Below are 27,813 nucleotides of genomic sequence, written 5' to 3' on the forward strand. Positions count from 1 at the left end.
ACAAGGGATAGCTGGGCTTGCACAAGAGCTGTGTGTGCACCAGTGCATCGGAATGTGCTTGCACAGGGGCTGCGAGTGCAAGGGAGGGTGTTTGCACAAGGGCTGGGGGCACTTGCACAGGGCCTGTGTGAACCAGAGAATGTGTTTGCACAAGCGCTGGGTGTGCAAGAGACTGTGTGTGCACAAGGAATATATAAGCACCAGTGCATCAAAATGTGCTTTCACAGGGGCTGGGTGTGCAAGGGAGTGTTTGCACAAGGAGGACACGTGCCTGTGGGAATGGGCTTGCACAAGGGCTGTGGCCACTTGCACAACTGCTGTGCTTGCACAGTGAATATATTTGCACAAGATCTCGGTGCACTTGCACATGAGAGTGGGCTTGCACAGGCACTGTGCGTGCAAGGGGCGTGTTTGCACAAGGACTTGGTGCACTAGGGTATCAGAGTGAGCTTGCACAGGCACTGTGCGTGCAAGGGGCATGTTTGCACAAGGACTTGCTGCACTGGCGTATCAGAGTGAGCTTGCACAGGTGCTGTGTGTGCAAGATAATGTGTTCGCACAAGGCCTGGATGGGCGTTCGCACTTGGAGTGCCCTTGCACGAGGGCTGTTTGTGCTCACAGGGGCCAGCACCCCCCAGCCTGTGCACCCCCCTTGCACGAGGCCTCGCACGAGGCCAGGACATGCACACGTGTCCCCAGAGCTCGGGGTGTGACCTTTTCACACGCGCAGCTGCCATGCACCTGAAGGGGTGCTCATCCTTTGCACAAGTGAGTGTGCATGCTAACAGGGGCGTGCACGCCCTAATCACGAGTGTGCAAGCTCACAATGGGGGTGGGTTTGTGCGTGTGCAAGCACGCGGATGTGTGCACGTGCTTGCAACATGTGTGTCATTCGCGCAAGTGTGCACAAACAGGTGTGCACGCTCACAGGGGGGTGTGTGCCCTTTGCACGAGTGTGCACGCTCACGGGATGCGTGCGCACCTGTGCACACTTGCAGGTGCGGGTGTGTCCTTTGCACGAGGGTGCACACTCACATCAGTGCGTCGTTGGTGGGGGCTGCACCCGGTGGGGAGCACATGGGCCCTGGGGGTGCCCTGGGGATCTGGGTAACACGGTGACAGGGTGACATGGTGATGGGGTGCCCTGGTGACAGGGTGACAGGGTGACATGGTGATGGAGTGCCCTGGTGACACGGTGACAGGGTGACATGGTGATGGGGTGCCCTGGTGACAGGGTGACAGGGTGACAGGGTGACATGGTGGTGGAGTGCCCTGGTGACAGGGTGACAGGGTGACATGGTCATGGGGTGCCCTGGTGACAAGGTGACAGGGTGACAGGGTGACATGGTGATGGGGTGCCCTGGTGACAGGGTGACAGGGTGACAGGGTGACATGGTGATGGGGTGCCCTGGTGACAAGGCGACAGGGTGATGCGGTGCTGAGCTGCTGGGGTGTCCTTGTGACAAGGTGACAGGGTGACACGATGCCAGGGTGATGCATTCATGGGGTGCTCTGGTGACAGGGAGATAAGGTCGTGGGGTGCCATGGTGCTGGGGTGACATGGTGACATGGTGACAATGGGGTGTCCTGGTGCTGGGGTGCCAGGGTGCCGTTGTTCCAGGTCGCTGGGGTGCCATGGGGACTGGGTGACATGGTGCTGGGGTACCAGGGTGCCCAGTGCTGGGGTGCCAAAGAGGTGGGTGCGCAGGTGACATTGTGACATGGTACCATGATGCCCGGGTGACAGAGTACACTAGTACCAGGGTGACATGGTGATGGGGTGCCATGGTGACATGACACTCAGGTGCTGGAGTGCCTGGTGACATGGAGATAGGGTGACTGGGTGACATGGTGATCAGGTGACATGGAACCTGGTGTTGAGGTACCAAAGTGATGGGCGCCCAGGTGACATTGTGACATGATGCCATGGTGACTGGGTGACACAGCGCCACGGCGCTATGACACCCAGGTGCCAGCATGCTGGGGTGCCAGGGTGACACAACGCTCAGGTGCCAGGGTGCTGGGGTGCCATGGTGACAGGGTGATGGGTGACATGGCAATTGGGTGACAGGGCGATCGGGTGACATGGACCCTGGTGTTGAGGTACCAAAGTGACGGGCGCCCAGGTGACATTGTGACGTGATGCCTGGATGCCAGGGTGCTGGGGTGACAAGGTGACCAGGTGAAATGGTGATGGGGTGCCATGGTGACAGGGTGATTGGGTGACATGGTGATTTGGTGACATGGAGCCCAGTGTTGAGGTACCAAAGTGACGCATGGCCAGGTGACACTGTGACATGATGCCGTGGTGCCCGGGTGGCATGGTGACATGGTGATTGGGTGACATGGACCCTGGTGTTGAGGTACCAAAGTGACGGGTTCCCAGGTGACATTGTGACATGATGCCAGGGTGATGTGGTGACAGGGCCATTGGGTGACAGGGCCATTGGGTGACATGGCAATTGGGTAACATGGACCCTGTTGTTGAGGTACCAAAGTGACACGTGGGCAGGTGACACTGTGACATGACACCACAGTGCCCGGGTGACACATTTCCATGGCACCGTGACCCCCAGGTGCCAGCGCTCTGTGGTGCCAGGGTGCCCAGGTGACATGGTGATGGGGTGCCATGGTGACAGGGCGATTGGGTGACATGGCAATTGGGTGACATGGAGCCTGGTGTTGAGGTACCAAAGTGACGCGTGGCCAGGTGACACTGTGACATGATGCCTGGGTGCCAGGGCAATTGGGTGGCATGGAGCCCGGTGTTGAGGTACCAAAGTGATGGGCGCCCAGGTGACATAGTGAGATGATGCTCGGGTGCCAGGGTGACATGGTGACAGGGTGACGTGGTGACACGGTGATTTGGTGACATGGAGCCTAGTGTTGAGGTACCAAAGTGACGCGTGCCCAGGTGACACTGTGACATGATGCCTGGGTGCCAGGGCAATTGGGTGACATGGAGCCCGGTGTTGAGGTACCAAAGTGACACGTGGCCAGGTGACACTGTGACATTATCCCTGGGTGCCAGGGCAATTGGGTGCCAGGGCGATTGGGTGCCAGGGCGATTGGGTGACATGGCGATTGGGTGACATGGCGATTGGGTGACGTGGTGATTGGGTGACAGAGCGACTGGGTGACACAGACCCTGTTGCTGAGGTACCAAAGTGACGTGTACCCGGGTGACACATTCCCACGGCGCCGTCACCCCCCGGGTGCCATCACCCTGCGGTGCCCCGGCGCCCAGCCCCGTCACCGTGCGTGTCCCCGTCGCCACCGCCGTGACGTCCGCGTGTCCCCGCAGGCGAGGCGTCCCCGCAGGAGCTGTGCGCGCAGGTGCTGAGCCCGTCGGGGCAGCGGTTCGAGGCCGAGGTGGTGGCGGGGGCCGCGGGGGTGTACAGCGTGCGCTTCGTGCCCAAGGAGCAGGGGCCCCACACCGTCAGCGTCAAGTACCGCGGGCAGCACGTGCCCGGCAGCCCCTTCCAGTTCACCGTGGGGCCGCTGGGCGAGGGGGGGGCGCACAAGGTGCGCGCGGGGGGCACCGGCCTGCAGAGAGGAGTGGCCGGGGTGCCAGGTACGGGGGAAAGATGTGAGGGGGGGCGTGGGGGGGTAGAATTGGAATGGGGGGTGTGGGGGCTATGGGGAGTGGGGGAGCTATGGGGGTGTGGGAGTTATGGGGGGGTAAAAGTGAAATGGGGGGTTGGGGGCTATGGGGGGTGTGGGGGCTATGGGGGGTGGGGGAGCTATGGGGATGTGGGAGTTATGGGGGGGTAAAAGTGAAATGGGGGGTTGGGGGGCTGTGGGGGGTGATGGGAGTTATGTGGGGTAGAAGTGAAATGGGGGGTGTGGGAGCTATGGGGGGTAGAAGTGAAATGGGGGGTTGGGGGACTATGGGGGGTGTGGGGGCTATGGGGGGTGGGGGAGCTATGGGGGTGTGGGAGTTATGGGGGGGTAAAAGTGAAATGGGGGGTTGGGGGGCTATGGGGGGGGGGGCTATGGGGAGTGGGGGAGCTATGGGGGTGTGGGAGTTATGGGGGGGTAAAAGTTAAATGGGGGGTTGGGGGGCTATGGGGGGTGGGGGAGCTATGGGGATGTGGGAGTTATGGGGGGGTAAAAGTTACATGGGGGGTTGGGGGCTATGGGGGGTGTGGGGGCTATGGGGGGTGGGGGAGCTATGGGGATGTGGGAGTTATGGGGGGGTAAAAGTGAAATGGGGGGTTGGGGGACTATGGGGGGTGTGGGGGCTATGGGGGGTGGGGGAGCTATGGGGGTGTGGGAGTTATGGGGGGGTAAAAGTGAAATGGGGGGTTGGGGGACTATGGGGGGTGTGGGGGCTATGGGGGGTGGGGGAGCTATGGGGATGTGGGAGTTATGCGGGGGTAAAAGTGAAATGGGGGGTGTGGGGGCTATGGGGGGTGTGGGGGCTATGGGGGATAGAAGTGAAATGGGGGGTTGGGGGACTATGGGGGGTGTGGGAGCTATGGGGGATAGAAGTGAAATGGGGGGTTGGGGGACTATGGAGGGTGATGGGAACTATGGGGGGGTAGAAGTGAAATGGGGGGTGTGGGGGCTATGGGGGGGTAGAAGTGAAATGGGGGGTTGGGGGACTATGGGGGGTAACGGGAGTTATGGGGGGTAGAAGTGAAATGGGGGGTGTGGGAGCTATGGGGGGTAGAAGTGAACTGGGGGGTTGGGGGACTATGGAGGGTGATGGGAACTATGGGGGGATAGAAGTGAAATGGGGGGTGTGGGGGCTATGGGGGGCTATGGGGGGTGTGGGAGCTATGGGGGGTAGAAGTGAACTGGGGGGTTGGGGGACTATGGGGGGTAACGGGAGTTATGGGGGGTAGAAATGAAATGGGGGGTGTGGGGGCTATGGGGGGTAGAAGTGAAATGGGGGGTTGGGGGACTATGGGGGGTGTGGGAGCTATGGGGGGGTAGAAGTGAAATGGGGGGTGTGGGGGCTATGGGGGGTGTGGGAGCTATGGGGGGTAGAAGTGAACTGGGGGGTTGGGAGACTATGGGGGGTAATGGGAGTTATGGGGGGTAGAAGTGAAATGGGGGGTGTGGGAGCTATGGGGGTAGAAGTGAAATGAGGGTGGGGGGGCTATGGGGGGTTTGGGAGCTATGGGGGGGTAGAAGTGAACTGGGGGGTGAGGGGGCTATGGGGAGTGTATGGGTGCTATGGGGGGTCTGGGTGCTATGGGGGGTTGATGGGTGCTATGGCGGGGTATGGGTGCAGTTGGGGGTCTGGGTGCAATGGGGGGGGGGTATGGGTGCAGTTGGGGGGGTCTGGGTGCTGTGGGGGGTGTATGGGTGCTATGGTGGGGTACAGGTGCAGTTGCAGGATATGGGTGCAATTGGGGGGGGTCTGGGTGCTATGGGGGCACATGGGTGCTATGGGGTGCAGTTAGGGGGGTCTGGGTGCAGTTGGGGGGTCTGGGTGCTGTGGGGGGTGGCTTGGTGCTCTGGGTGCTATGGGAGGTGGATGGGTGCTATGGGGTGCAGTTGGGGGCTCTGGGTGCTATGGGGGGGTATGGGTGCAGTTGGGGGGGTATGGGTGCTATGGGAAGTGTATGGGTGCTATGGGGGTGATGGGAGCATTTGGGGGGTGATGGGTGCTATGGCGGGGTATGGGTGCAGTTGGGGGTCTTGGTGCTATGGGTGGGTATGGGTGCTATGGGGGGTGTATGGGTGCTATGGGAGGGTATGGGTGCTATGGGGGTGTGTGGGTGCTATGGGTGGGTATGGGTGCTATGGGGATGTATGGGTGCTATGGGAGGGTATGGGTGCTATGGGGGTGTGTGGGTGCTATGGGGGTGTATGGGTGCTATGGGAGGGTATGGGTGCTATGGGGGTGTATGGGTGCTATGGGTGGGTATGGGTGCTATGGGGATGTATGGGTGCTATGGGAGGGTATGGGTGCTATGGGGGTGTGTGGGTGCTATGGGGGTGTATGGGTGCTATGGGAGGGTATGGGTGCTATGGGGGTGTATGGGTGCTATGGGTGGGTATGGGTGCTATGGGGATGTATGGGTGCTATGGGAGGGTATGGGTGCTATGGGGGGTGTATGGGTGCTATGGGTGGGTATGGGTGCTATGGGGGGTGTATGGGTGCTATGGGGGTGATGGGGGCATTTGGGGGGTGTATGGGTGCTATGGGGGTGATGGGGGCTTTTGGGGGGTGATGGGTGCTATGGGTGGGGGGTATGGGGGCACATTTGTGTGTCTGTGTGTGTTGGGGGGTGTCACTGTCACCCGTGTGTGTGTGTGTATGTTCTGGGGGGCGTCACCGTCACCTGTATGTATGTGTGTGTGTGTCGGGGTGTCACCGTCACCTGTATGTATGTGTGTGTCGGGGTGTCACCGTCACCTGTATGTATGTGTGTGTGTGTCGGGGTGTCACCGTCACCTGTATGTATGTGTGTGTGTCGGGGTGTCACCGTCACCTGTATGTATGTGTGTGTGTGTCGGGGTGTCACCGTCACCTGTATGTATGTGTGTGTCGGGGTGTCACCGTCACCTGTATGTATGTGTGTGTGTGTCGGGGTGTCACCGTCACCTGTATGTATGTGTGTGTCGGGGTGTCACCGTCACCTGTATGTGTGTGTGTGTGTCGGGGTGTCACCGTCACCTGTATGTATGTGTGTGTCGGGGTGTCACCGTCACCTGTATGTATGTGTGTGTGTGTCGGGGTGTCACCGTCACCTGTATGTATGTGTGTGTCGGGGTGTCACCGTCACCTGTATGTATGTGTGTGTGTGTCGGGGTGTCACCGTCACCTGTATGTATGTGTGTGTCGGGGTGTCACCGTCACCTGTATGTGTGTGTGTGTGTCGGGGTGTCACCGTCACCTGTATGTATGTGTGTGTCGGGGTGTCACCGTCACCTGTATGTATGTGTGTGTCGGGGTGTCACCGTAACCTGTATGTGTGTGTGTGTGTCGGGGTGTCACCGTCACCTGTATGTATGTGTGTGTGTGTCGGGGTGTCACCGTCACCTGTATGTATGTGTGTGTCGGGGTGTCACCGTCACCTGTATGTGTGTGTGTGTGTCGGGGTGTCACCGTCACCTGTATGTATGTGTGTGTGTGTCGGGGTGTCACCGTCACCTGTATGTATGTGTGTGTCGGGGCGCCACCGTCACCTGTATGTATGTGTGTGTGTGTCAGGGTGTCACCGTCACCTGTATGTATGTGTGTGTGTGTCGGGGTGTCACCGTCACCTGTATGTATGTGTGTGTGTGTCGGGGTGTCACCGTCACCTGTATGTGTGTGTGTGTCGGGGTGTCACCGTCACCTGTATGTGTGTGTGTGTGTCGGGGTGTCACTGTCACCTGTATGTATGTGTGTGTGTGTCGGGGTGTCACCGTCACCTGTATGTATGTGTGTGTGTGTCGGGGTGTCACTGTCACCTGTATGTATGTGTGTGTGTGTCGGGGTGTCACCGTCACCTGTATGTATGTGTGTGTGTGTCGGGGTGTCACTGTCACCTGTATGTATGTATGTGTGTGTCGGGGTGTCACCGTCACCCACGGGCGCGTGTCCCCAGCCGAGTTCAGCATCTGGACGCGCGAGGCGGGCGCGGGGGGGCTCTCCATCGCCGTGGAGGGGCCCAGCAAGGCCGAGATCTCCTTCGAGGACCGCAAGGACGGGTCCTGCGGGGTGTCCTACCTCGTGCAGGAGCCCGGTGGGTGCACCGCCCCCCCGAAACACCCGGGGACCCCCAAACCCCCCTGGGCCCCCCCGAGTCCCCCCAAACCTCCCCAGCCACCCCCAGGCCCCCCAAGCCACCCTGAACCCCTCCATGCGAGAATGTCCCCAAGTGAGGGTGTCCCCATGTGACAGTGTCCCCAAGTGAGGGTGTCCCCATGCAAGAGTGTCCCCTTGCAAGAGTGTCCCCAAGTGAGGATGTCCCCTTGCAAGGGTCCCTTCCATGCAAGTGTCCCCATGTGCGAATGTCCCTGTGCAAGGGTGTCCCCAAGTGACAGTGTCCCCAAGTAAAGATGTCCCCATGCGACAGTGTCCACATGTGAGGGTGTCCCCATGCAAGAATGTCCCCATGTGACAGTGTCCCCATGTGAGGGTGTCCCCATGCAAGACTGTCCCCTTGCAAGAGTGTCCCCAAGTGAGGATGTCCCTTTGCCAGAGTCCCCTCCATGCAATTGTCCCCATGTGCGAATGTCCCTGTGCAAGGGTGTCCCCATGTGAAGTTGTCCCCATGTGACAGTGTCCCCATGTGACGATGTCCCCATGCAAGGATGTCCCCATGTGAGGGTGTCCCCATGCAAAAGTGTCCCCTTGCAAGAGTGTCCCCAAGTGAGGATGTCCCTTTGCCAGAGTCCCCTCCATGCAAGTGTCCCCATGTGCGAATGTCCCTGTGCAAGGGTGTCCCCAAGTGAAGTTGCCCCCATGTGAAGTTGTCCCCATGTGAGGGTGTCCCCATGTGACAATGTCCCCAGGTGAGGATGTCCCTGTACAAGAAGGTCCCAATGTGAGGGTCCTCCCCATGTCACAGTGTCCCCTTGGGAAGGGTTGTCCCCATGTGACGATGTCCCCTTGGGAAGTTGTCACCATGCAAAGGTGTCCCCTTACAAAGTTGTCCCCCACGTGAGGCTGTCCCCATGCGCGGGTGTCCCCACACGGTGTCCCCGCTGTCCCCACATGGTGTCCCTGCTGTCCCCAGGTGACTACGAGGTGTCCATCAAGTTCAACGAGGAGCACATCCCCGACAGCCCCTTCGTGGTGCCGGTGGCCTCGCACTCGGATGACGCCCGGCGCCTCACTGTCACCAGCATGCAGGTCCCCCCTGTCACCCGCTGTCACCCCTGGGCTCCCCAGCCACGCCTGGGACCGCTGGGGTCACCCCTGGGTCCCCTGTGTCCCCCTCCATGGGCCACCTTGTGTCCTTGTGTCACCCATGGGACTCCCCACCTTGGTGCCACCCTGTGTCCCCTGTGTCACCCCTGGGTCCCCTGTGTCACCCCTGGGTCCCACATGTCACCCCTGGGCCACCCTGCACCCCTGTGGCACCCTTGGGACCCCCACCAATGCCATCCTGGTGCCAACTTCCATCAGCCCTGGGCCACCTCGTGTCCCTGTGTCACCCTTGGGACCCCCCGTTGGTGCCACCCTGTCCCCTGTGTCACCCCTGGGTCCCACATGTCACCCGTGGGCCACCCTGAGCCCATGTGTCACCCCTGGGATCCCACCATGGTGACATCTCTGGTGCCACCCTGTGTCCCCCATGTCACCCTGAGCCACCCTGAGCTCATGTGCCACCCCTGTCCCCCCCGTGGTGTCATACCTGGTGTCACCCTGTGTCCCTCATTTCACCGCTGTGCCCCTCGCCATGTGCCACCCTTGTGTTCCCCCTGGGCCACCCTGCAACCCCATGTCACCCCTGTGCCCCCTGCCCCGTGTCACCCCTTGTCCCCCATGTCACCCTGAGCCCACGTGTCACCCCTGTCCCCCCCATGATGACATCCCTGGTGTCACCGTGTGTCCCCCATTTCACCGCTGTGCCCCTCGCCATGTTCACCCCTGTGTTCCCCCTGGGCCACCCTGCAACCCCATGTCACCCCTGTGCCCCCTGTCCCTTGTCACCCCCATGTCACCTATGCCACCTCTGAGCCACCCTGAGCCCATGTGTCACCCTGGGATCCCACCATGGTGACATCCCTGCTGCCACCCTGTGTCCCCTGTGTCACCCCTGAGCCATCCTGAGCCCATGTGTCACCCCTGTCCCCCCCACGGTGACATCCCTGGTGTCACCGTGTGTCCCCCATTTCACCGCGGTGCCCCTCGCCATGTTCACCCCTGTGTTCCCCCTGGGCCACCCTGCAATCCCGTGTCACCCCTGTGCCCCTGCCCCGTGTCACCCCTTGTCCCCCATGTCACCCTGAGCCCATGTGTCACCCCTGTCTCCCCCATGGTGACATCCCTGCTGCCACCCTGTGTCCCCCATGTCACCCTGAGCCACCCTGAGCCCATGTGTCACCCCTGGGATCCCACCATGGTGACATCCCTGCTGCCACCCTGTGTCCCCTGTGTCACCCTGTGTCACCCTGTGTCACCCCTGAGCTCATGTGCCACCCCTGTCCCCACCACGGTGACATCCCTGGTGTCACCCTGTGTCCCCTGTGTCACCCCTGAGCCATCCTGAGCCCATGTGTCACCCCTGTCCCCCCATGGTGTCATACCTGGTGTCACCCTGTGTCCCCCATTTCACCGCGGTGCCCCTCGCCATGTTCACCCCTGTGTTCCCCCTGGGCCACCCTGCAACCCCATGTCACCCCTGTGCCCCCTGCCCTGTGTGACCCCTTGTCCCCCATGTCACCCTGAGCTCATGTGTCACCCCTGTCCCCCCCACGGTGACATCCCTGGTGTCACCCTCTGTCCCCCATTTCACCACTGTGCCCCTTGCCATGTTCACCCCTGTGTTCCCCCTGGGCCACCCTGCAACCCCATGTCACCCCTGTACCCCCTGCCCCTTGTCACCCTGATGTCACCTATGCCACCCCTGAGCCACCCTGAGCCCATGTGTCACCCCGGGATCCCACCATGGTGACATCCCTGCTGCCACCCTGTGTCCCCTGTGTCACCCTGTGTCACCCCTGAGCCACCCTGAGCCCATGTGCCACCTCTGTCCCCCCTGTGGTGACATTCCTGGTGTCACCCTGTGTCCCTCATTTCACCGCTGTGCCCCTCGCCATGTGCCACCCTTGTGTTCCCCCTGGGCCACCCTGCAACCCCATGTCACCCCTGTGCCCCCTACCCCGTGTCACCCCTTGTCCCCCATGTCACCCTGAGCCCATGTGTCACCCCTGTCCCCCCCATGATGACATCCCTGGTGTCACTCTGTGTCCCCCATGTCACCCCTGAGCCACCCTGAGCCCATGTGTCACCCCTGGGATCCCACCATGGTGACATCCCTGCTGCCACCCTGTGTCCCCTGTGTCCCCTGTGTCACCCTGTGTCACCCTGTGTCACCCCTGAGCTCATGTGCCACCCCTGTCCCCACCACGGTGACATCCCTGATGTCACCCTGTGTCCCCTGTGTCACCCCTGAGCCATCCTGAGCCCATGTGTCACCCCTGTCCCCGCCATGGTGACATCCCTGGTGTCACCCTGTGTCCCCCATTTCACCGCGGTGCCCCTCGCCATGTTCACCCCTGTGTTCCCCCTGGGCCACCCTGCAACCCCATGTCACCCCTGTGCCCCCTGCCCCGTGTCACCCCATGTCCCTTTGAGCCACCCTGAGCCCACGTGGCACCCCGTGGTGACGCGGCGGTGTCCCCGCAGGAGGCGGTGACGGTGAACCAGCCGGCGTCCTTCGCGGTGCAGCTGAACGGGGCGCGCGGCGTCATCGACGCCAAAGTGCACACGCCGGCCGGGGTGGTGGAGGAGTGCTACGTGTCCGAGCTGGACAGCGGTGCGCGGGGACACGGGCGCTGGGGACACCGCCACGGGGACACGGGACTGGGGACACCGGGACAGGGACACGGGACTGGGGACACCGGGACGGGGGCTTGGGGCATGAGGATGTTGGACACAGGGACAACGGCCATGGGAACATGAGGACTTGGGGACACGGGGGATGCAGGACACGGGGACATGGGGTGTGGGGACACAGGGACATAGGGATGTGGGACATGGGGACATGGGATGTGGGGTGTGGGGACATAGGGATGTGGGACGTGGGGACATGGGGTGTGGGGATGTGGGGTGTGGGGACATAGGGATGTGGGACATGGGGACATGGGGTGTGGGGACACAGGGACATAGAGACGTGGGACATGGGGACATGGGGTGTGGGGACATTGGGATGTGGGACATGGGGACATGGGGTGTGGGGACACTGGACACAGGGACAAGGGACATGGGAACATGAGGACATGGGGACACGGGATGCAGGACATGGGGACATGGGGTGTGGGGACACAGGGACATAGGGATGTGGGACATGGGGACATGGGGTGTGGGGACACTGGACACAGGGACAACAGCCATGGGAACATGAGGACATGGGGACATGGGGGATGCAGGACACAGGGACATGGGGTGTGGGGACACAGGGACATAGGGATGTGGGACATGGGGACATGGGATGTGGGGTGTGGGGACATAGGGATGTGGGACGTGGGGACATGGGGTGTGGGGATGTGGGGTGTGGGGACATAGGGATGTGGGACATGGGGACATGGGGTGTGGGGTGTGGGGACATAGGGATGTGGGACATGGGGTGTAGGGACACAGGGACATAGGGATGTGCGACATGGGGACATGGGGTGTGGGGACACAGGGACATAGGGATGTGGGGTGTGGGGATGTGGGGTGTTGGGACATAGGGATGTGGGACATGGGGACATGGGGTGTAGGGACACAGGGACATAGGGATGTGGGACATGGGGACATGGGGTGTGGGGACACTGGACACAGGGACAAGGGACATGGGGACATGGGGACACAGGGGATGCAGGACATGGGGTGTGGGGACATGAGGACATGGGGTGTGGGAACACAGGGACATAGGGACGTGGGACATGGGGACATGGGATGTGGGGACACAGGGACATAGGGATGTGGGACATGAGGTGTGGGGACACTGGACACAGGGACAAGGGACATGGGAACATGAGGACATGGGGACACAGGGGATGCAGGACATGGGGTGTGGGAGGACATGGTGTGTGGGGACATTGGACACAGGGACAACAGCCATGAGAACATGAGGACTTGGGGACACGGGGGATGCAGGACACGGGGACATGGGGTGTGGGGACATGAGGACATGGGGTGTGGGGACACAGGGACATAGAGACGTGGGACATGGGGACATGGGGTGTGGGGATGTGGGGACATAGGGATGTGGGACATGGGGACATGGGGTGTGGGGACACAGGGACATAGGGATGTGGGACATGGGGACATGGGGTGTAGGGACACTGGACACAGGGACAACAGCCATGGGAACATGAGGACTTGGGGACATGGGGGATGCAGGACACAGGGACATGGGGTGTGGGGACACAGGGACACAGGGATGTGGGGACACAGGGACATAGGGATGTGGGACATGGGGACATGGGGTGTGGGGACACTGGACACAGGGACAAGGGACATGGGGACACAGGGGATGCAGGACATGGGGTGTGGGGACATGAGGACATGGGGTGTGGGAACACGAGGACATAGGGACGTGGGACATGGGGACATGGGATGTGGGGTGTGGGGTCATAGGGATGTGGGACATCGGGACATGAGGTGTGGGGACACTGGACACAGGGACAAGGGATGTGGGAACATGAGGACTTGAAGGCACAAGGCATGGGGACATAGGGACACCTCATGGACACCCCACAGGGGGTGAGGACATGGGGGCATGAACAATGGGGACAGGGGACACTGGGACATGGGGTGTGGGGACATTGGACACAGGGACAACGGCCATGGGAACATGAGGACTTGGGGACACGGGATGCAGGACACGGGGACATGGGGTGTGGGGACACAGGGACATAGAGATGTGGGACATGGGGACATGGGGTATGGGAACATGAGGACTTGAGGACACAGGACATGGGGACATAGGGACATAGGGACACCCCGTGGGCACCCCACAGGGTGTAGGGACATAAGGACATCAGACATAGGGACATGAGAACATGGAGTGTGGGGACACGGGGTGTGGGGACACTGGAACGTGAGGTTTGGGGACATGGGGTGTGGGAACTTGAGGACATGAGGAGATGAGGATGTGGTGACATGGGGACATGAGGTGTGGGGACATGGGGTTTGGGGACAGGGGACACAGAGCCTGGGGACACAGAGCCTGGGGACATTGGGACATGGGGCTTGGGGCACGTGGACACAGAACATGGGGACGTGGGGTGTGGGAACTTGAGGACATGAGGAGATGGGGACATGGGGACACAGGGACAAGGGGCATGGGAACATGAGGACATGTGGACATGGGGAATGGGGACATGGAATGTGGGGTGTGAAGACAAGGGGACACAGGGACACAAGGCACAGGGAAAAGGCGGACATGGGAACTTGGGGCTTGGGGACATGGGGCATGGGACCATGAGGACACGAGGACATGGAGGACATGGGGACACAGGGTGTGGGGACATAAGGAAACAGGACACAGGGACATGTGGCATGGGGACATGAGGACACAAGGACATGGGCACACAGGGCATGGGAACGTGGGACACGGGGCATGAGGGACACTGGAATGTAGGGCTTGGGGCATGGGGACATGAAGACATAAGGACATGGGGACACAAGGGGTGCAGGACATGGGGACACAGGGCATGTAGGCATGAGGACACAGGGGCATGGGGACACAGGGACAAAGGGCATGCAGAACATGGGGGCATGGACATAGGGACGCAGGACATGGGGTGTAGGAACATGAGGACATGGAGACATGGGACACAGTGACATGTGCCATGGGAACAATAGGACATGGGACATCAGGACATGGGGACACAGGGCTTGGGGCAGGGGACATGAGGACACAGGGACACAAGGGATGGAGGACGTGGGGGACGCGAGATGTGAGGACATGGGCATTTGGGGATGTGGGGATGGAGTGACATGGGGACACAGGGGATGCGGGCTGTGGGGACACAGGGCTGTGGGGACACAGGGGACGCAGGGCTGTGGGGACACAGGCTGTGGGGACACAGGGGATGCGGGGCCGTGGGGACACAGAGTCGTGGGGACACAGGGGATGCGAGGCTGTGGGGACACAGGGGATGCAGGGCCGTGGGGACACGGGGTCGTGGGGACACAGGGGATGTGGGGCTGTGGGGCATAGGGCCGTGGGGACACAGGGGACACGGGGCTGTGGGGACACAGGGGACACAGGGCCGTGGGGACACAGGGTTGTGGGGACACAGGAGATGCGGGGCCGTGGGGACACAGGGTTGTGGAGACACAGGGGACACAGGGCCGTGGGGGACACAGGGTTGTGGGGACACAGGAGATGCGGGGCCGTGGGGGACACAGGGTTGTGGGGACACAGGAGATGCGGGGCCGTGGGGACACAGGGTTGTGGGGACACAGGGGACACAGGGCCGTGGGGACACAGGGTTGTGGGGACACAGGAGATGCAGGCTGTGGGGACACAGGGCCGTGGGGACACAGGGCTGTGGGGACACAGGGGACGCAGGGCTGTGGGGACACAGAGCCGTGGGGACATAGGGCAGTGGGGACACAGGGGACGTGGGGACACAGGGCCGTGGGGACAGGTGGTGACGCGTGTCCCCACAGACAAGTACGCCATCGGGTTCCTGCCGCGGGAGAACGGCGTGCACTCCATCGACCTGCGCTTCAACGGGCGCCACGTCCCCGGGAGCCCCTTCAACATCCGCGTGGGCGAGCAGAGCCAGGCCGGGGACCCGGGGCTCGTCACCGCCTACGGGCCCGGCCTCGAGGGGGGCATCACAGGTGACACCGGGGACCCGGCGCGGACGGGGACAAGGGGACGTGGGTGTGGGGTCAAGGATGTGGCCGCCCTGGTGGGGATGTGGTGGTTGGGTGGTAGCAGTGGCCATGCCATGGGCCCATGGCTTGGGGTGTTGACAATGGGGATGTGGCAATGGGGTGGTGGCACTGGGGACATGGCCATGATGTGGAGCCACAGCTTGGGGTGGTGACAATGAGGACGTGGCCATGACGTGGAGCCACAGCTTGGGGTGGTGGCAATGGGGACATGGCCATGGGGTGGAGCCATAGCTTGGGCTGGTGGCAATGACATGGAGCCACAGCTTGGGATGGTAACAATGGGGATGTGGCCATGACGTGGAGCCACAGCTTGGAGTGGTGACAATGGGGACGTGGCGACAATGGGGACGTGGCCATGGGGTGGTGGCACTGGGGACATGGCCATGGGGTGGAGCCACAGCTTGGACTGGTGCCAATGGGGACATGGTCATGACATGGAGGCACAGCTTGGGGCGGTGACAATGGGAATGTGGCCATGGGGTGGTGGCACTGGGGACATGGCCATGACGTGGAGCCACAGCTTGGGGTGGTGACAATGGAGATGTGGCCATGGGGTGGTGGCACTGGGGACATGGCCATGGAATGGAGCCACAGCTTGGGGTGGTGACAATGGACACATGGCAATGGGGTGGTGGCAATGGGGACATGGTCATGACGTGGAGCCACAGTTTGGGGTGGTGACAATGGAGACATGGCCATGGGGTGGTGGCACTGGGGACATGGCCATGGTGTGGAGCCACAGCTTGGGGTGATGGCAATGGAGACGTGGCCATAGGTGGTGGCAATGGTGACACAGCCATGAGGAGCTGGCAATGGTGACGTGGCCATGGGTGGTGTTCATGGGGACACAGCCAAAGGTGGTGTCAATGGGGACATGGCCATGGGTGGTGTCAATGGGGACATGGCCATGGGTGGTGACAGCGATGGCATGGCCATGGGTGGTGTCCATGGAGACATGGCCATGAGGAGGTGTCCATGGGGACGTGGCCATGGGTGGTGTCAATGGAGACATGGCCATGGGTGGTGTCCATGGGGACATAGCCAAAGGTGGTGACAGTGGGGACATGGCCATGGGTGGTGTCACTGGGGACATGGCCATGGGTGGTGTCCATGGGGATGTAGCCATGGGTGGCGTCAATAGGGACATGGCCATCAGTGATGGCAATGGGGACGTGGTCATGAGTGGTGACAATGGGGTCATGGCCACGGGTGGTGTCCATGGTGACATGGCCATGGGTGGTGTCCATGGGGACATAGCCAAAGGTGGTGACAATGGGGACATGGCCATGGGTGGTGTCTGTGGGGACATGGCCATGGGTGGTGTCTATGGGGACGTAGCCATGGGTGGTGTCAATAGGGACATGGCCATGGGTGGTGACAATCGGGACATGGCCATGGGTGGTGACATGGCATGGCCATGAGGAGGTGTCCATGGAGACATGGCCATGAGGAGGTGGCAATGGTGACATGGCTATGGGTGGTGTCTATGGGGACGTGACCATGGGTGTTGTCACTGGGGACATGGCCATGGGTGGTGACAGCGATGGCATGGCCATGAGGAGGTGTCCATGGAGACATGGCCATGAGGAGGTGGCAATGGTGACATGGCCATGAGGAGGTGTCCATGGGGACGTGGCCATGGGTGGTGTCACTGGGGACATGGCCATGGGTGGTGTCTGTGGGGCCATGCCCACGTCTGGTGGCAGGTCCCCACATGGTCCCCCTGTCCCCAGGCGTGTGCTCGGAGTTCCTGGTGCAGACGGCCAACGCGGGCGCGGGGGCGCTGGCCGTCACCATCGATGGCCCCTCCAAGGTGAAGCTGGACTGCGTGGAGTGTCCCGAGGGCCACCGTGTCACCTACACCCCCATGGCCCCCGGCAACTACCTCATCTCCATCAAGTACGGCGGCCCCCACCACATCGTGGGCAGCCCCTTCAAGGTCAAGGTCACCGGTACGGACAGGGGTCACTGGGGGGAGACACGGGGTCCCCAGGGGGGTGGGAGTGAGGGGTCCCCAAGGGAGGGTGACAGGGAATCAATGGAGTGGTGTGATGGAGACCCCCCGAGGTGACATGATGGGGGGTCCCCAAGGTGGAGCTATGGGGTGTCCCCACGGTTCTGTGACAGATGGTACCCAAGGTGACACGATGGGATGTCCCTGAGGTGACATGAGGACCCTCAGGATGACATGATGGGGTGTCCCCTGGGTGTCACAATGGAGAATCCCCAAGGTGACATGATGGGGATGTCCCTGGGCTGACATGATTGGGTGTCCCCAAGGTGACACAATGGGCTGTCCCTGGAGTGTCACAATGGAGAATCCCCAAGGTGACATGATGGCTGTCCCCAGGGTGACACTGTGGGGTGTCCCAGGGTGACATGATGGGGTGTCGCAAAGGTGACATCATGGGGTGTCCCTGGGATGATACAGAGCCCAAGGTGACACTATGGGCCGCCCCAGGGTGACATGATGGGGTGTCCCCAAAGTGACACAATGGGGTGTTCCAGGGGTGATATGAACCCCAGGGTGACACTATGGGCTGCTCTAGGGTGACATGATGGGGTGTCCCAAAGGTGACACAGTGGGGTGTCCCCAAGGTGACATCATGGGTTGTCCCCAAGATGTCACTACGGGTGTCCCAAGGTGACATGGGGGTAACCCCAAGGTGACATCATGGGGTGTTCCTGGAGTCACACAGACCCCAAGGTGACATGATGGGGATGTCCCTTGGATGACATGATGGGATGTCCCAAAGGTGACACAATGGGGTGTCCCTGGGGTGTCACAATAGAGGATCCCCAAGGTGACATGATGGGGTGTCCCAGGGTGACATCGTGGGGTGTTCCCAGGGTGATACAAACCTCAAGGCGGCACTATGGGGTGTCCCCAAGGTGACATCATGGGATGTACCCAAGATGACACAATGGGGTGTCCCTGGGGTGATACAGACCCCAAGATGTCACTATGGGGTGTCCCAAGGTGACATGGGGGTGTCCCCAAGGTGACATCATGGGGTGTCCCTGGGGCGATACAGACCCCAGGGTGACACGGGGTTGTCCCCAAGGTGACATCATGTGGTGTCCCTGGGGTGATACAGACCCCAAGATGTCACTATGGGGTATCCCCAAGGTGACATGGGGGTGTCCCCAAGGTGACATCATGGGGTATCCCTGGGGTGATACAGACCCCAAGGTGACATGGGGGTGTCCCCAAGGTGACATCATGTGGTGTCCCTGGGGTGATACAGACCCCAAGATGTCACTATGGGGTATCCCCAAGGTGACATGGGGGTGTCCCCAAGGTGACATCATGGGGTGTCCCTGGGGCGATACAGACCCCAGGGTGACACAGGGGTGTCCCTGACACTGTTCCCCCCGCCAGGCCCGCGTCTCTCGGGGGGCCACAGCCTGCACGAGACCTCCACGGTGCTGGTGGAGACGGTGACGCGGGGCGGGGGCGTCCCCCCCTTTGGGGGTGTCCCCAAGTTCTCGTCGGACGCGGGGAAGGTGGTGGCACGGGGACCCGGCCTGGCCACCGCGCTGCTGGGGCAGAAGAACCACTTCACCGTGGACTGCAGCAAGGCTGGTAAGGGGGGAAATGGGGGTCCGGGGGGGCTGGGGGGCTGGGGGGGGTTGGGGGGTCCTGGGAGGGGAGGTGAGGGGGGTTCTGGGGGGTTTCAGGGGGATTTGGGGGGTCCTGGGGGTCCTGAAAGGGGAAGTGATGGGTCAACAGGCGAATATGGAGGGGTCTGGGGGGGGTCCTGGGGGAGAAGTTATGGGTCAACAGAGGATATGGGGGGGTCCTGGGGGAGAAGTTATGGGTCAACAAGAGGATATGGGGGGGTCTTGGGGGGGCTGGAAGGGGAGGTGAAGGGGCTTCTGGGGGGTTTTGGGGGGATTTAGGGGGTCCTGGGGGGTCTGGGAGGGGAAGCGATGGGTCAATAGGGGGGTTGGGGGGCTCTGGGGTGTTTTGGGGGGGTCCCAGGGGTGGTGCTGACCCGCCAGTGCCCCACCAGCACCAGCATGCTGATGGTGGGGGTGCCCATAGGGGGGTCCCAGAGGGATATGAGGGTCCAGTGGGGGTCCCAGGGGTGGTGCTGACCCCCCCAGTGCCCCTGAGGCACAAACATGCTGATGGTGGGGGTGCCCATAGGGGGGTCCCGGAGGGATTCGGGGGGCTCTGGGGTGTTTCAGGAGGTGATCACGGGGTCGGTGCTGACCCCCAGGTGCCCCCCAGGCACGAACATGCTGATGGTGGGGGTGCCCATAGGGGGGTCCCGGAGGGATTCTGGGGTCTGGGGGCCTCTGGGGGGTTTCAGGGGGTCGGTGCTGACCCCCCAGTGCCCCCAGGCACGAACATGCTGATGGTGGGGGTGCCCACAGCGGGGTCCCGGAGGGATTCGGGGGTCTGGGGGCCTCTGGGGGGTTTCAGGGGGTCGGTGCTGACCCCCCAGTGCCCCCAGGCATGAACATGCTGATGGTGGGGGTGCCCATAGGGGGGTCCCGGAGGGATTCGGGGGTCTGGGGGCCTCTGGGGGGTTTCAGGGGGTCAGTGCTGACCCCCCAGTGCCCCCAGGCACAAACATGCTGATGGTGGGGGTGCCCATAGGGGGGTCCCGGAGGGATTCGGGGGGCTCTGGGGTGTTTCAGGAGGTGATCACGGGGTCGGTGCTGACCCCCAGGTGCCCCCCAGGCACCAACATGCTGATGGTGGGGGTGCCCATAGGGGGGTCCCGGAGGGATTCGGGGGTCCGGGGGACTCTGGGGGTTTGGGAGGTGGTCGGTGCTGACCCCCCCGGTGCCCCCCAGGCACGAACATGCTGATGGTGGGGGTGCACGGCCCCAAGACCCCGTGCGAGGAGGTTTACGTGAAGCACGTGGGGAACCGGCTGTACAACGTGACGTACACGGTGAAGGAGAAGGGCGATTATGTCGTCATCCTGCGCTGGGGCGACGACAACGTCCCCGGGAGCCCCTACCGGGTCACCGTGCCCTGACCCCCCCAAATCCCCCCCCCGGGGGCACCCAGGGCTGCTGGAGCCCCCGACAATAAAGCACTGGGAGAGTCGGGGTGATGTGGTCATTGTGGGGGGAGTTGGGGGGTCCGGGGGGGACATTTGGGTTGGGGGGGTCCAGAGAAGGACACTGAGGTTCTGGGGGAGTCCTGGGGGGGTCCACGGCAGGACATTTGGGTTGGGGGGGTGCCCAGGGCCGGACAGTGGTGTCCTAGGGGTTCCTAAGGGGTCCTGGAGCCCCCGACAATAAAGCCCTGGGAGAGTCGGGCTGATGTGGTCATTGTGGGGGGAGTTGGGGGGTCCGGGGGGGACATTTGGGTTGGGGGGAGGTCCAGAGAAGGACATTGGGGGAGTCCTGGGGGGGTCCACGGCAGGACATTTGGGTTGGGGGGGTGCCCAGGGCCGGACAGTGGTGTCCTAGGGGTTCCTAAGGGGTCCTGGAGCCCCCGACAATAAAGCACTGGGAGAGTCGGGGGGATGTGGTCGTTGTGGGGGGGAATCTGGGGATTTGGAGGGTCCAGGGGGGTCTGGAGGGCACATTTGGGTTGGGGAGGATCTTGGGGGCTCCAGGGCTGGACTATGGTGTCCTACGGGGTCCCTAAGGGTTCCCAAATGGGTCCTGGGACACCCGACAATAAAGCACTGGGAGGGTTGGGGTGGTGTGGTCATTGTGGGGGGCGGTTCTGGGGGATTGGGGGGTTTCTGGGGGGATCTGGAGGGGACATTTGAGTTGGGGGGTGTCTGGGGAGGGGTCCAGGACCGGATAATCGCATCCTGGGGGGTCCCAAAGGGGGTTCTGGAGCCCCCGACAATAAAGCACTGGGAGAGTCGGGGTGATGTGTGCACTGGGAGGGGGGGAATCCGAGGAGGTTGAGAGTGTCCTGGAGGGGGCTCTGGCAGGACATTGGGGGTCTGGGGGTTCCTGGGGGGTCCATGGTAGGAAATTTGGGTTCGGGGGGGCCCAGGGCAGGACACTGGGGTCCCTATGGGGTCCCTAAGGGGTCCTGGAGCCCCCGACAATAAAGCACTGGGAGAGTTGGGGTGATGCAGGCACTGGAGGGGGGAATTGGGGTTCGGGGCCCTGGATAGGACACTGGGGTTCAGAGGGGGGTCCAAGGAAGGGGGGTCCAGGGTTCAGGGAGGTCTATGGCCGGAAATTAGGGTTTGGGGGGTCCAGGGAAGGACAATGGGGTCCAGGGGGCTCCCAAATGAGTCCTGGAGCCCCCGACAATAAAGCACTGGGAAGGTCGGGGTGATGGGGTCACTGCGGGGCTGGGGGGGGGAATTGGGTTCGGGAGGCCTGAACAGGACATGGGGGTCCTGGGGGGGCCTATGGCAGGAAATTGGGGTCCTGGGGGGAGTGTCTGGAGTAGGATATTGGGGCATTGAGAGAGCCCATGGCAAGAAACGGGTTCGGGGGGGTTCTGGACAGGATATCGGGGTCCGGAGGAGGGTCCTGAGGGGTCCCTAAGGGATCCTGGCCCCCCCCTCAATAAAGCACTGGGAGAGTCAGGGTGATGTGGTCACTGCGGGGCGGGCTGGGGGCGTCTATGGCAAGGAATTGAGGTCCGGGGGGCTTCTGGGCGATTCCAGCGCTGGACACTGAGGTTCGGGCGCAGGGCCACGGCAGCAAATGGGGGTTCGGGGCGTCCGGGTCAGGACCCGAGCGGCTGGGGGGGTCCGTGCCCGGGGGGAGCGCTCAGACCACAGGGTGTCACCGTGACCCCCGCGTCCCTTCAAGGGCACTGCGCACTGCGCATGCGCGCCAAGCGCTGCGCACGGGGGCGGGGTAACGGCATAGAGGGCGGGGTCAGAGCTGCGGGGTGGGGCCAAAACAGCAACGGGCGCTGGGTGAGGGGCGGGGCCAGCGCGACGGGGCGGGGCCATAACTACGGGGGTGGGGCCAGAACAGCAACGGGCGCTGAGTGAGGCGCAGGACCAGCGCGACGGGGCGGGGCCAGAGCTGCGGGGGCGGAGCCAGAACAGCAACGGGCGCTGAGCGAGGGGCAGGGGCAGCGCGACGGGGCGGGGCCAGAGCTTCGGGGGCGTGGTCAGAACTGCAACGGGCGCAGAGCGAGGGACGGGGCCAGAGCTGCGGGGGCGTGATCAGAACAGCAACGGGCGCAGAGCGAGGGGAGGGGCGTGGCCAACGCGATGGGCGGGACCAAGATGGCGGGACGTGGCCAACGGCGGTGCTAGAAACCGTGTGGGCGGGGCGACAGCGCCGTTGCCCATGCGACAGTGGGCGTGGCCAAAGGGAGGGGGCGTGTCCTCTGCGGCGGCCGTGCTAGAAATAGCGGAGTGGGTGGGGCGACAGCGCCGTTGCCGGGGCGACGGTGGGCGTGGCCGGGTCGAAGAGGCGTGGCGTGCGCGGCGGCGCATGCGCAGCGGCGGCGTCTCCCGGAAGCGGCGTCCCGGCGGTGTCGCTGTCACCGCTGTCGCCGTTGTCGCGATGTCGGGGCGCGGGAAGCTGATCGCGGTGCTGGGGGACGAGGACACGGTGACCGGGTTCCTGCTGGGGGGCGTGGGGGAGCTGGACAAGCACCGCAAGCCCAACTTCCTGGTGGTGGAGAAGGAAACCAGCCTGGCCGAGATCGAGGAGACCTTCCGGTGGGAACGGGGGGTCAAGGGGGGTCAAGGGGGGCGTGGGGGGGGCTCGGGTCATGGGGGGGGTCCCGAGGATTATGGGGGTCCAGGGCACGGGGGTGACCGGGGGATTGGGGGGTCCTGGGATATGGGGGAGGTCAGGGGGGGTCGCAAAGCATGGGGGGGGTTCCTACGGACCGGGGGGTCCCGGGAGAACCAGGAGGCCGCGTTTGGGGACGTCATGGGGGGGGAGTTCGGGGAGTCTCAAGTGTCCCCGGTTGGGGGGGATATTGGGGGCCGGACGCCTGGGTCCCTTTGCCCCCCACCCTTAGGACGCGGCCCTACAGCCCAAAAATGGGGGGGTCCTCAGGCACCCCTGCAGCCCAGGGCTGGGGGGGGACAGGGATGTGGGGCTGGGGACAGGGGCACTGGGGCCATTGGGGACGAGGGGGACATGAACATAGGGCTCAGGGGGACCAGGCTGTGGGGCTGGGGACATGGGGGGACACAGTGAGAGGGAACAAGCATGTGGGGCTGGGGACATGGGGGGACATGGACATGGGGGTCTGGGGATATCAGGGACAAGGCTGTGGGGCTGGGCACAAGGGGACTTGGGACATGGGGGGACAGGGATGTGGGGCTGGGGACGTGGAGGACTGGGGACATCAGGGGACAAAGGTGTGGGGCTGGGGACAAGGGGATTGGGGACTTAGAGAGACTGTGATGTGGCATCTGGAGACATCAGGGGACAAGGTTGTGGGGCTGGGGACAGGGGGATTTGGGGTCATGGGGGGACAGGGACATAGGGTTCAGGGGGACCAGGCTGTGGGACTGGGGCCATGGTGGGCAGGGACACTGGGGACTGGGGACATCAGGGGACCAGGCTGTGGGGCTGGGGACAGGGGGATTGGGGACATGTGGGGACAGGGATATGGGGCTGGGGACATGGGGCGATTTGGGAGATGGGGGGACAGGGATGTGGGGCTGGGGACATGGAGGACTGGGGACATCAGGGGACCAGGTTGTGGGGCTGGGGACAAGGGGACTGGGGACCTGGGGTGACAAGGGGATTTGGGACATGGGGGGACAGGGATATGGGGCTGGAGATGTGGGGGGCCATGGTGGGCAGGGACACGGGGACTGGGGACATCAGGGGACCAGGGTGTGCGGCTGGGGACAAGAGGACTGGGGACCTGGGGTGACAAGGGGATTTGGGACATGGGGGGACAGGGATATGGGGTTGGGGACATCAGGGGACACGGAGGGGCACAGGGTGATAGGAGAAAGATGGGGACACCCAGGGGGTGTGTGTGACCCCAGGGGGTGTGTGTGACAAAGCTGTGGGGCTGGGGACGTGGGGGGACATGGACATGGGGTGCTGGGGACATCAGGGGACAAGGTGGGGGCACAGGGTGATGGGAACGAGGTGGGGATACCCAGGGGGTGTGTATGACCCCAGGGGTGTATATGTGACCCCAGGGGGTGTATATGTGACCCCAGGGGTGTATATGTGACCCCAGGGGGTGTGTGTGACCCCAGGGGGTGTATATGTGACCCCAGGGGTGTATATGTGACCTCAGGGGGTGTATGTGACCCCAGGGGTGTGTGTGACCCCGGGGGTGTGTGTGTGACCCCAGGGGGTGTGTGTGACCCCAGGGGGTGTATATGTGACCCCAGGGGGTGTGTGTGACCCCAGGGGGTGTATATGTGACCCCAGGGGTGTGTGTGTGACCCCAGGGGTGTATATGTGACCCCAGGGGTGTGTGTGTGACCCCAGGGGTGTATATGTGACCCCAGGGGTGTGTGTGTGACCCCAGGGGTGTGTGTGTGACCCCAGGGGTGTATATGTGACCCCAGGGGTGTATATGTGACCCCAGGGGTGTGTGTGTGACCCCAGGGGTGTATATGTGACCCCAGGGGTGTGTGTGTGACCCCAGGGGTGTGTGTGTGACCCCAGGGGTGTATATGTGACCCCAGGGGTGTATATGTGACCCCCTCGTTGTCCCCCCTTGTCCCCCCCGCAGGAGTTTCGTGTCGCGCGAGGACATCGGGATCATCCTGATCAGCCAATCGCTGGCCGAGCTGATCCGGCACGCGGTGGAGGCGCACACGCGCCCCCTGCCGGCCGTGCTGGAGATCCCGTCCAAGGAGCACCCGTACGACCCGGCCAAGGACTCCGTGCTGCGCCGGGCAAGGGGGCTCTTCAGCCCCGACGAGCTGCGCTAGGGACCCCCACCCACGGACAGCCCCGGGGGTCCCCATCCCACCCTGGGACACCCCACGGGGGTCGCCATCCCACCCTGGAACAACCCCTGGGGGTCCTTGTCCCAGCCTGGGGGTCTCCATCCCACCCAGGAACAACCCACGGGGGTCGCCATCCCACCCTGGAATGCCGCATAGGGATCCTAGTCCCACCCAGTGACAATCTCTGGGGGTCCTTGTCCCACCCCAGGGGTCTCCACCACACCCAGGAACAACCCACGGGGGTCCCCATCCCACCCCAGAGCCCCACCTTGGGGTCCCCATCCCACCCAGGAACAACCCACAGGGGTCCCCATCCCACCCTGGAACACCGCATAGGGATCCTGGTCCCACCCAGTGACAACCCCTGGGGGTCCTTGTCCCACCTTGGGGGTCCCCATCCCACCCAGGACCACCCCATAGGGGTCCTTGTCCCACCCCAGAACCACCCCCAGGGGTCCCCATCCCACCCAGGAACACCCCACAGGGTCCCTTGTGCCACCCCAGGGGTCCTTGTCCCAACCTAGAACCTCCCCTGGGGGTCCCTTTCTCACCCCAGACCAGGGGTCCCCACCCCATCCTGGGGGTCCCCCAGGGTCCCCGTCCCACTCCTGGATGCTGGGGGGTCAGTGGGTGCTGGGTGTCCCGTGGGTGCCCTGTGACATTGTCCCCATGACACTGTCTCAGTGTCCCCGTGACAAGGAAGTGTCACCATCCGGCTCCTGCCAGTTCCTGCCCGTCCTGGCCGGGGGGGTGACAGGGAGGGGACACCCCAAGGACACCAGGAACTTGTGTTGTCACCGTGACTGTGACACCCCGGGGTGGGGGTTGGAGTGGTGTTTATTGTGTCCCCAAAGTGGTGTGTGTCACCAACATGTGCTGTCACCGCTGCCGCCCGCTCTGCTCTGTGGGACACGCCATGAGGACACGGGGACAGCAATGGGGACAGTGGTGGGGACACAGGGACAGTGGTGGGATCATGGGGACAGTGGTGGGGACAGCAATGGGAACATGGGGACAGCAATGGGAACATGAGGACAGCAATGGGGACACAGGGACAGCAGTGGGGACATGGGAACAGCTGTGGGGACAGTGGTGGGAACATGGGGACAGTGGTGGGGACAGCTAAGCATGGACCTGGGCAGGGAGAGGGGGCACAAGGACATGCTGTGGGGCACAGGGAGGGACAGTGACATGGCTTGGGGACACACTGTGGGGCGGGGGAAGGGACAAGGACAGACCATGTGACAGGGACATGACACAGGGCCACCCTGACCCCCTGTCCCCAGACCCCCCACCCAGCCACCATGGGGTGACAGCAGGGACAAGGTCCCCTGTGCCCCCTGGTGTCCCCTGTCCCCTGGTGTCCCCCATGTCCCCAGCCCCACAGCCCTGTCCCCTGATGTCCCCAGTCCGCTGTCCCTGCCCACGATGGCCCCCCACATCTCCAGCCCCACATCCCTGTCCCCCCACATTGCTGTCCCCCATGTCCCAAATCCCCTTGTCCCCCATGTCCCCAACCCCCACACCCCCAGCCCCACAGCCTCGTCCATCTGAGCCCCATGTCCATGTCCCTCCATGTCCCCAACCCCATGTCCCTGTCCCCACCCCCACGTCCTTGTCCCCCACCCGCCATGTCCCCAGCCCCACATCTTTGTCCCCTCATATCCCTGTGTCCCCATGTCCTCAATCCCCATTGTCCCCAATCCCCATGTCCCCAGCCCCACATCCTGTCCCCCCATGTCCCCACTGTCCCTCCGTCTCGGGGTACTGGGGGTGGAGGACAAAGGGACCCCCGGTTTGGCGGCCCGGACGCCTGGGTCCCCCCGTTGGCCCGGGTGGGGGGGCCGTGGGTGCCGCCACCCCCCACCTGTCCCCAGGGCCGGTCCCTTGATCCTCTTTGTCCCCAAAGCCGCTTAGAGCGGCTCAGCGCCAGGGACACGCCCGGCACCCGCCCCGCCCCCCCGGCTGGGACCTGAGACCGGCTGGGACACCCATGGGTGCTGGGACCTCATGTGGGTGCTGGGACCCCCCATGGGTGCTGGGACCCCAGTATAAGGTGATTATGTCCTGATATGGGTACTGGGACCCCAAAGTGGGTGCTGAGACCCCAACATAGGTGCTAGGACCTGATATGGGTGCTGGGACCCAGACATGGGTGCTGGGATCCCAATATAAGGTGATTGTGTCCCAATATGGGTGCTGGGATCTGGTATGGGTGCTGAGACCCCAACATAGGTGCTGGGACCTGGTATGGGCACTGAGACCCAAACTTGGGTGCTGGGACCTGATATGGGTGCTGGGACCCCAATATAAGGTGCTTATGTCCCAATATGGGTACTGGGACCTGGTATGGGTGCTCTGACCCAAACATGGGTGCTGAGATCCCAATATAAGGTGATTATGTCCTGATATGGGTGCTGGGACCTGATATGGGTGCTGGGACCCAAACGT

The 27,813-nt window shown here is 62.9% G+C and overlaps 2 protein-coding genes across 3 annotated transcripts in view; both read left to right on the forward strand.

The window, feature by feature from the left end:
* Window positions 1-20,585, forward strand: part of FLNC (filamin C) — an 85,559-nt gene extending 64,974 nt beyond the window's left edge. For both annotated transcript variants that reach the window (XM_065839207.2, XM_071803568.1), the window contains 8 exons: window positions 3,305-3,574; window positions 7,551-7,688; window positions 8,685-8,800; window positions 11,303-11,432; window positions 15,284-15,460; window positions 17,251-17,469; window positions 18,900-19,103; window positions 20,327-20,585. In XM_065839207.2, coding sequence (XP_065695279.1) covers window positions 3,305-3,574; window positions 7,551-7,688; window positions 8,685-8,800; window positions 11,303-11,432; window positions 15,284-15,460; window positions 17,251-17,469; window positions 18,900-19,103; window positions 20,327-20,514 — 1,442 coding nt within the window. In that variant the 3' untranslated portion in view covers window positions 20,515-20,585. The remainder of the gene's footprint in view (window positions 1-3,304; window positions 3,575-7,550; window positions 7,689-8,684; window positions 8,801-11,302; window positions 11,433-15,283; window positions 15,461-17,250; window positions 17,470-18,899; window positions 19,104-20,326) is intronic.
* Window positions 20,586-22,905: 2,320 nt separating this feature from the next.
* Window positions 22,906-26,249, forward strand: ATP6V1F (ATPase H+ transporting V1 subunit F). The gene is made up of 2 exons (XM_065839354.2): window positions 22,906-23,142; window positions 25,143-26,249. The coding sequence occupies exons 1-2, from the start codon at window positions 22,913-22,915 to the stop codon at window positions 25,342-25,344; spliced, it is 432 nt and encodes a 143-aa protein (XP_065695426.1). The 5' UTR covers window positions 22,906-22,912; the 3' UTR covers window positions 25,345-26,249.
* The last annotated feature ends 1,564 nt before the right edge of the window (window positions 26,250-27,813 follow it).

The sequence above is a fragment of the Patagioenas fasciata genome, chromosome 1 (assembly GCF_037038585.1).
Source record: "Patagioenas fasciata isolate bPatFas1 chromosome 1, bPatFas1.hap1, whole genome shotgun sequence".
Classification (NCBI taxonomy): domain Eukaryota; kingdom Metazoa; phylum Chordata; class Aves; order Columbiformes; family Columbidae; genus Patagioenas; species Patagioenas fasciata.

Coding starts and splice junctions, on each gene's coding strand:
- ATP6V1F (XM_065839354.2), top strand. CDS start 22,913: ATGCGCAGCGGCGGCGTCTCCCGGAAGCGGCGTCCCGGCGGTGTCGCT. Junction 23,143..25,142: donor GAGATCGAGGAGACCTTCCG/GTGGGAACGGGG, acceptor TCCCCCCCGCAG/GAGTTTCGTGTCGCGCGAGG.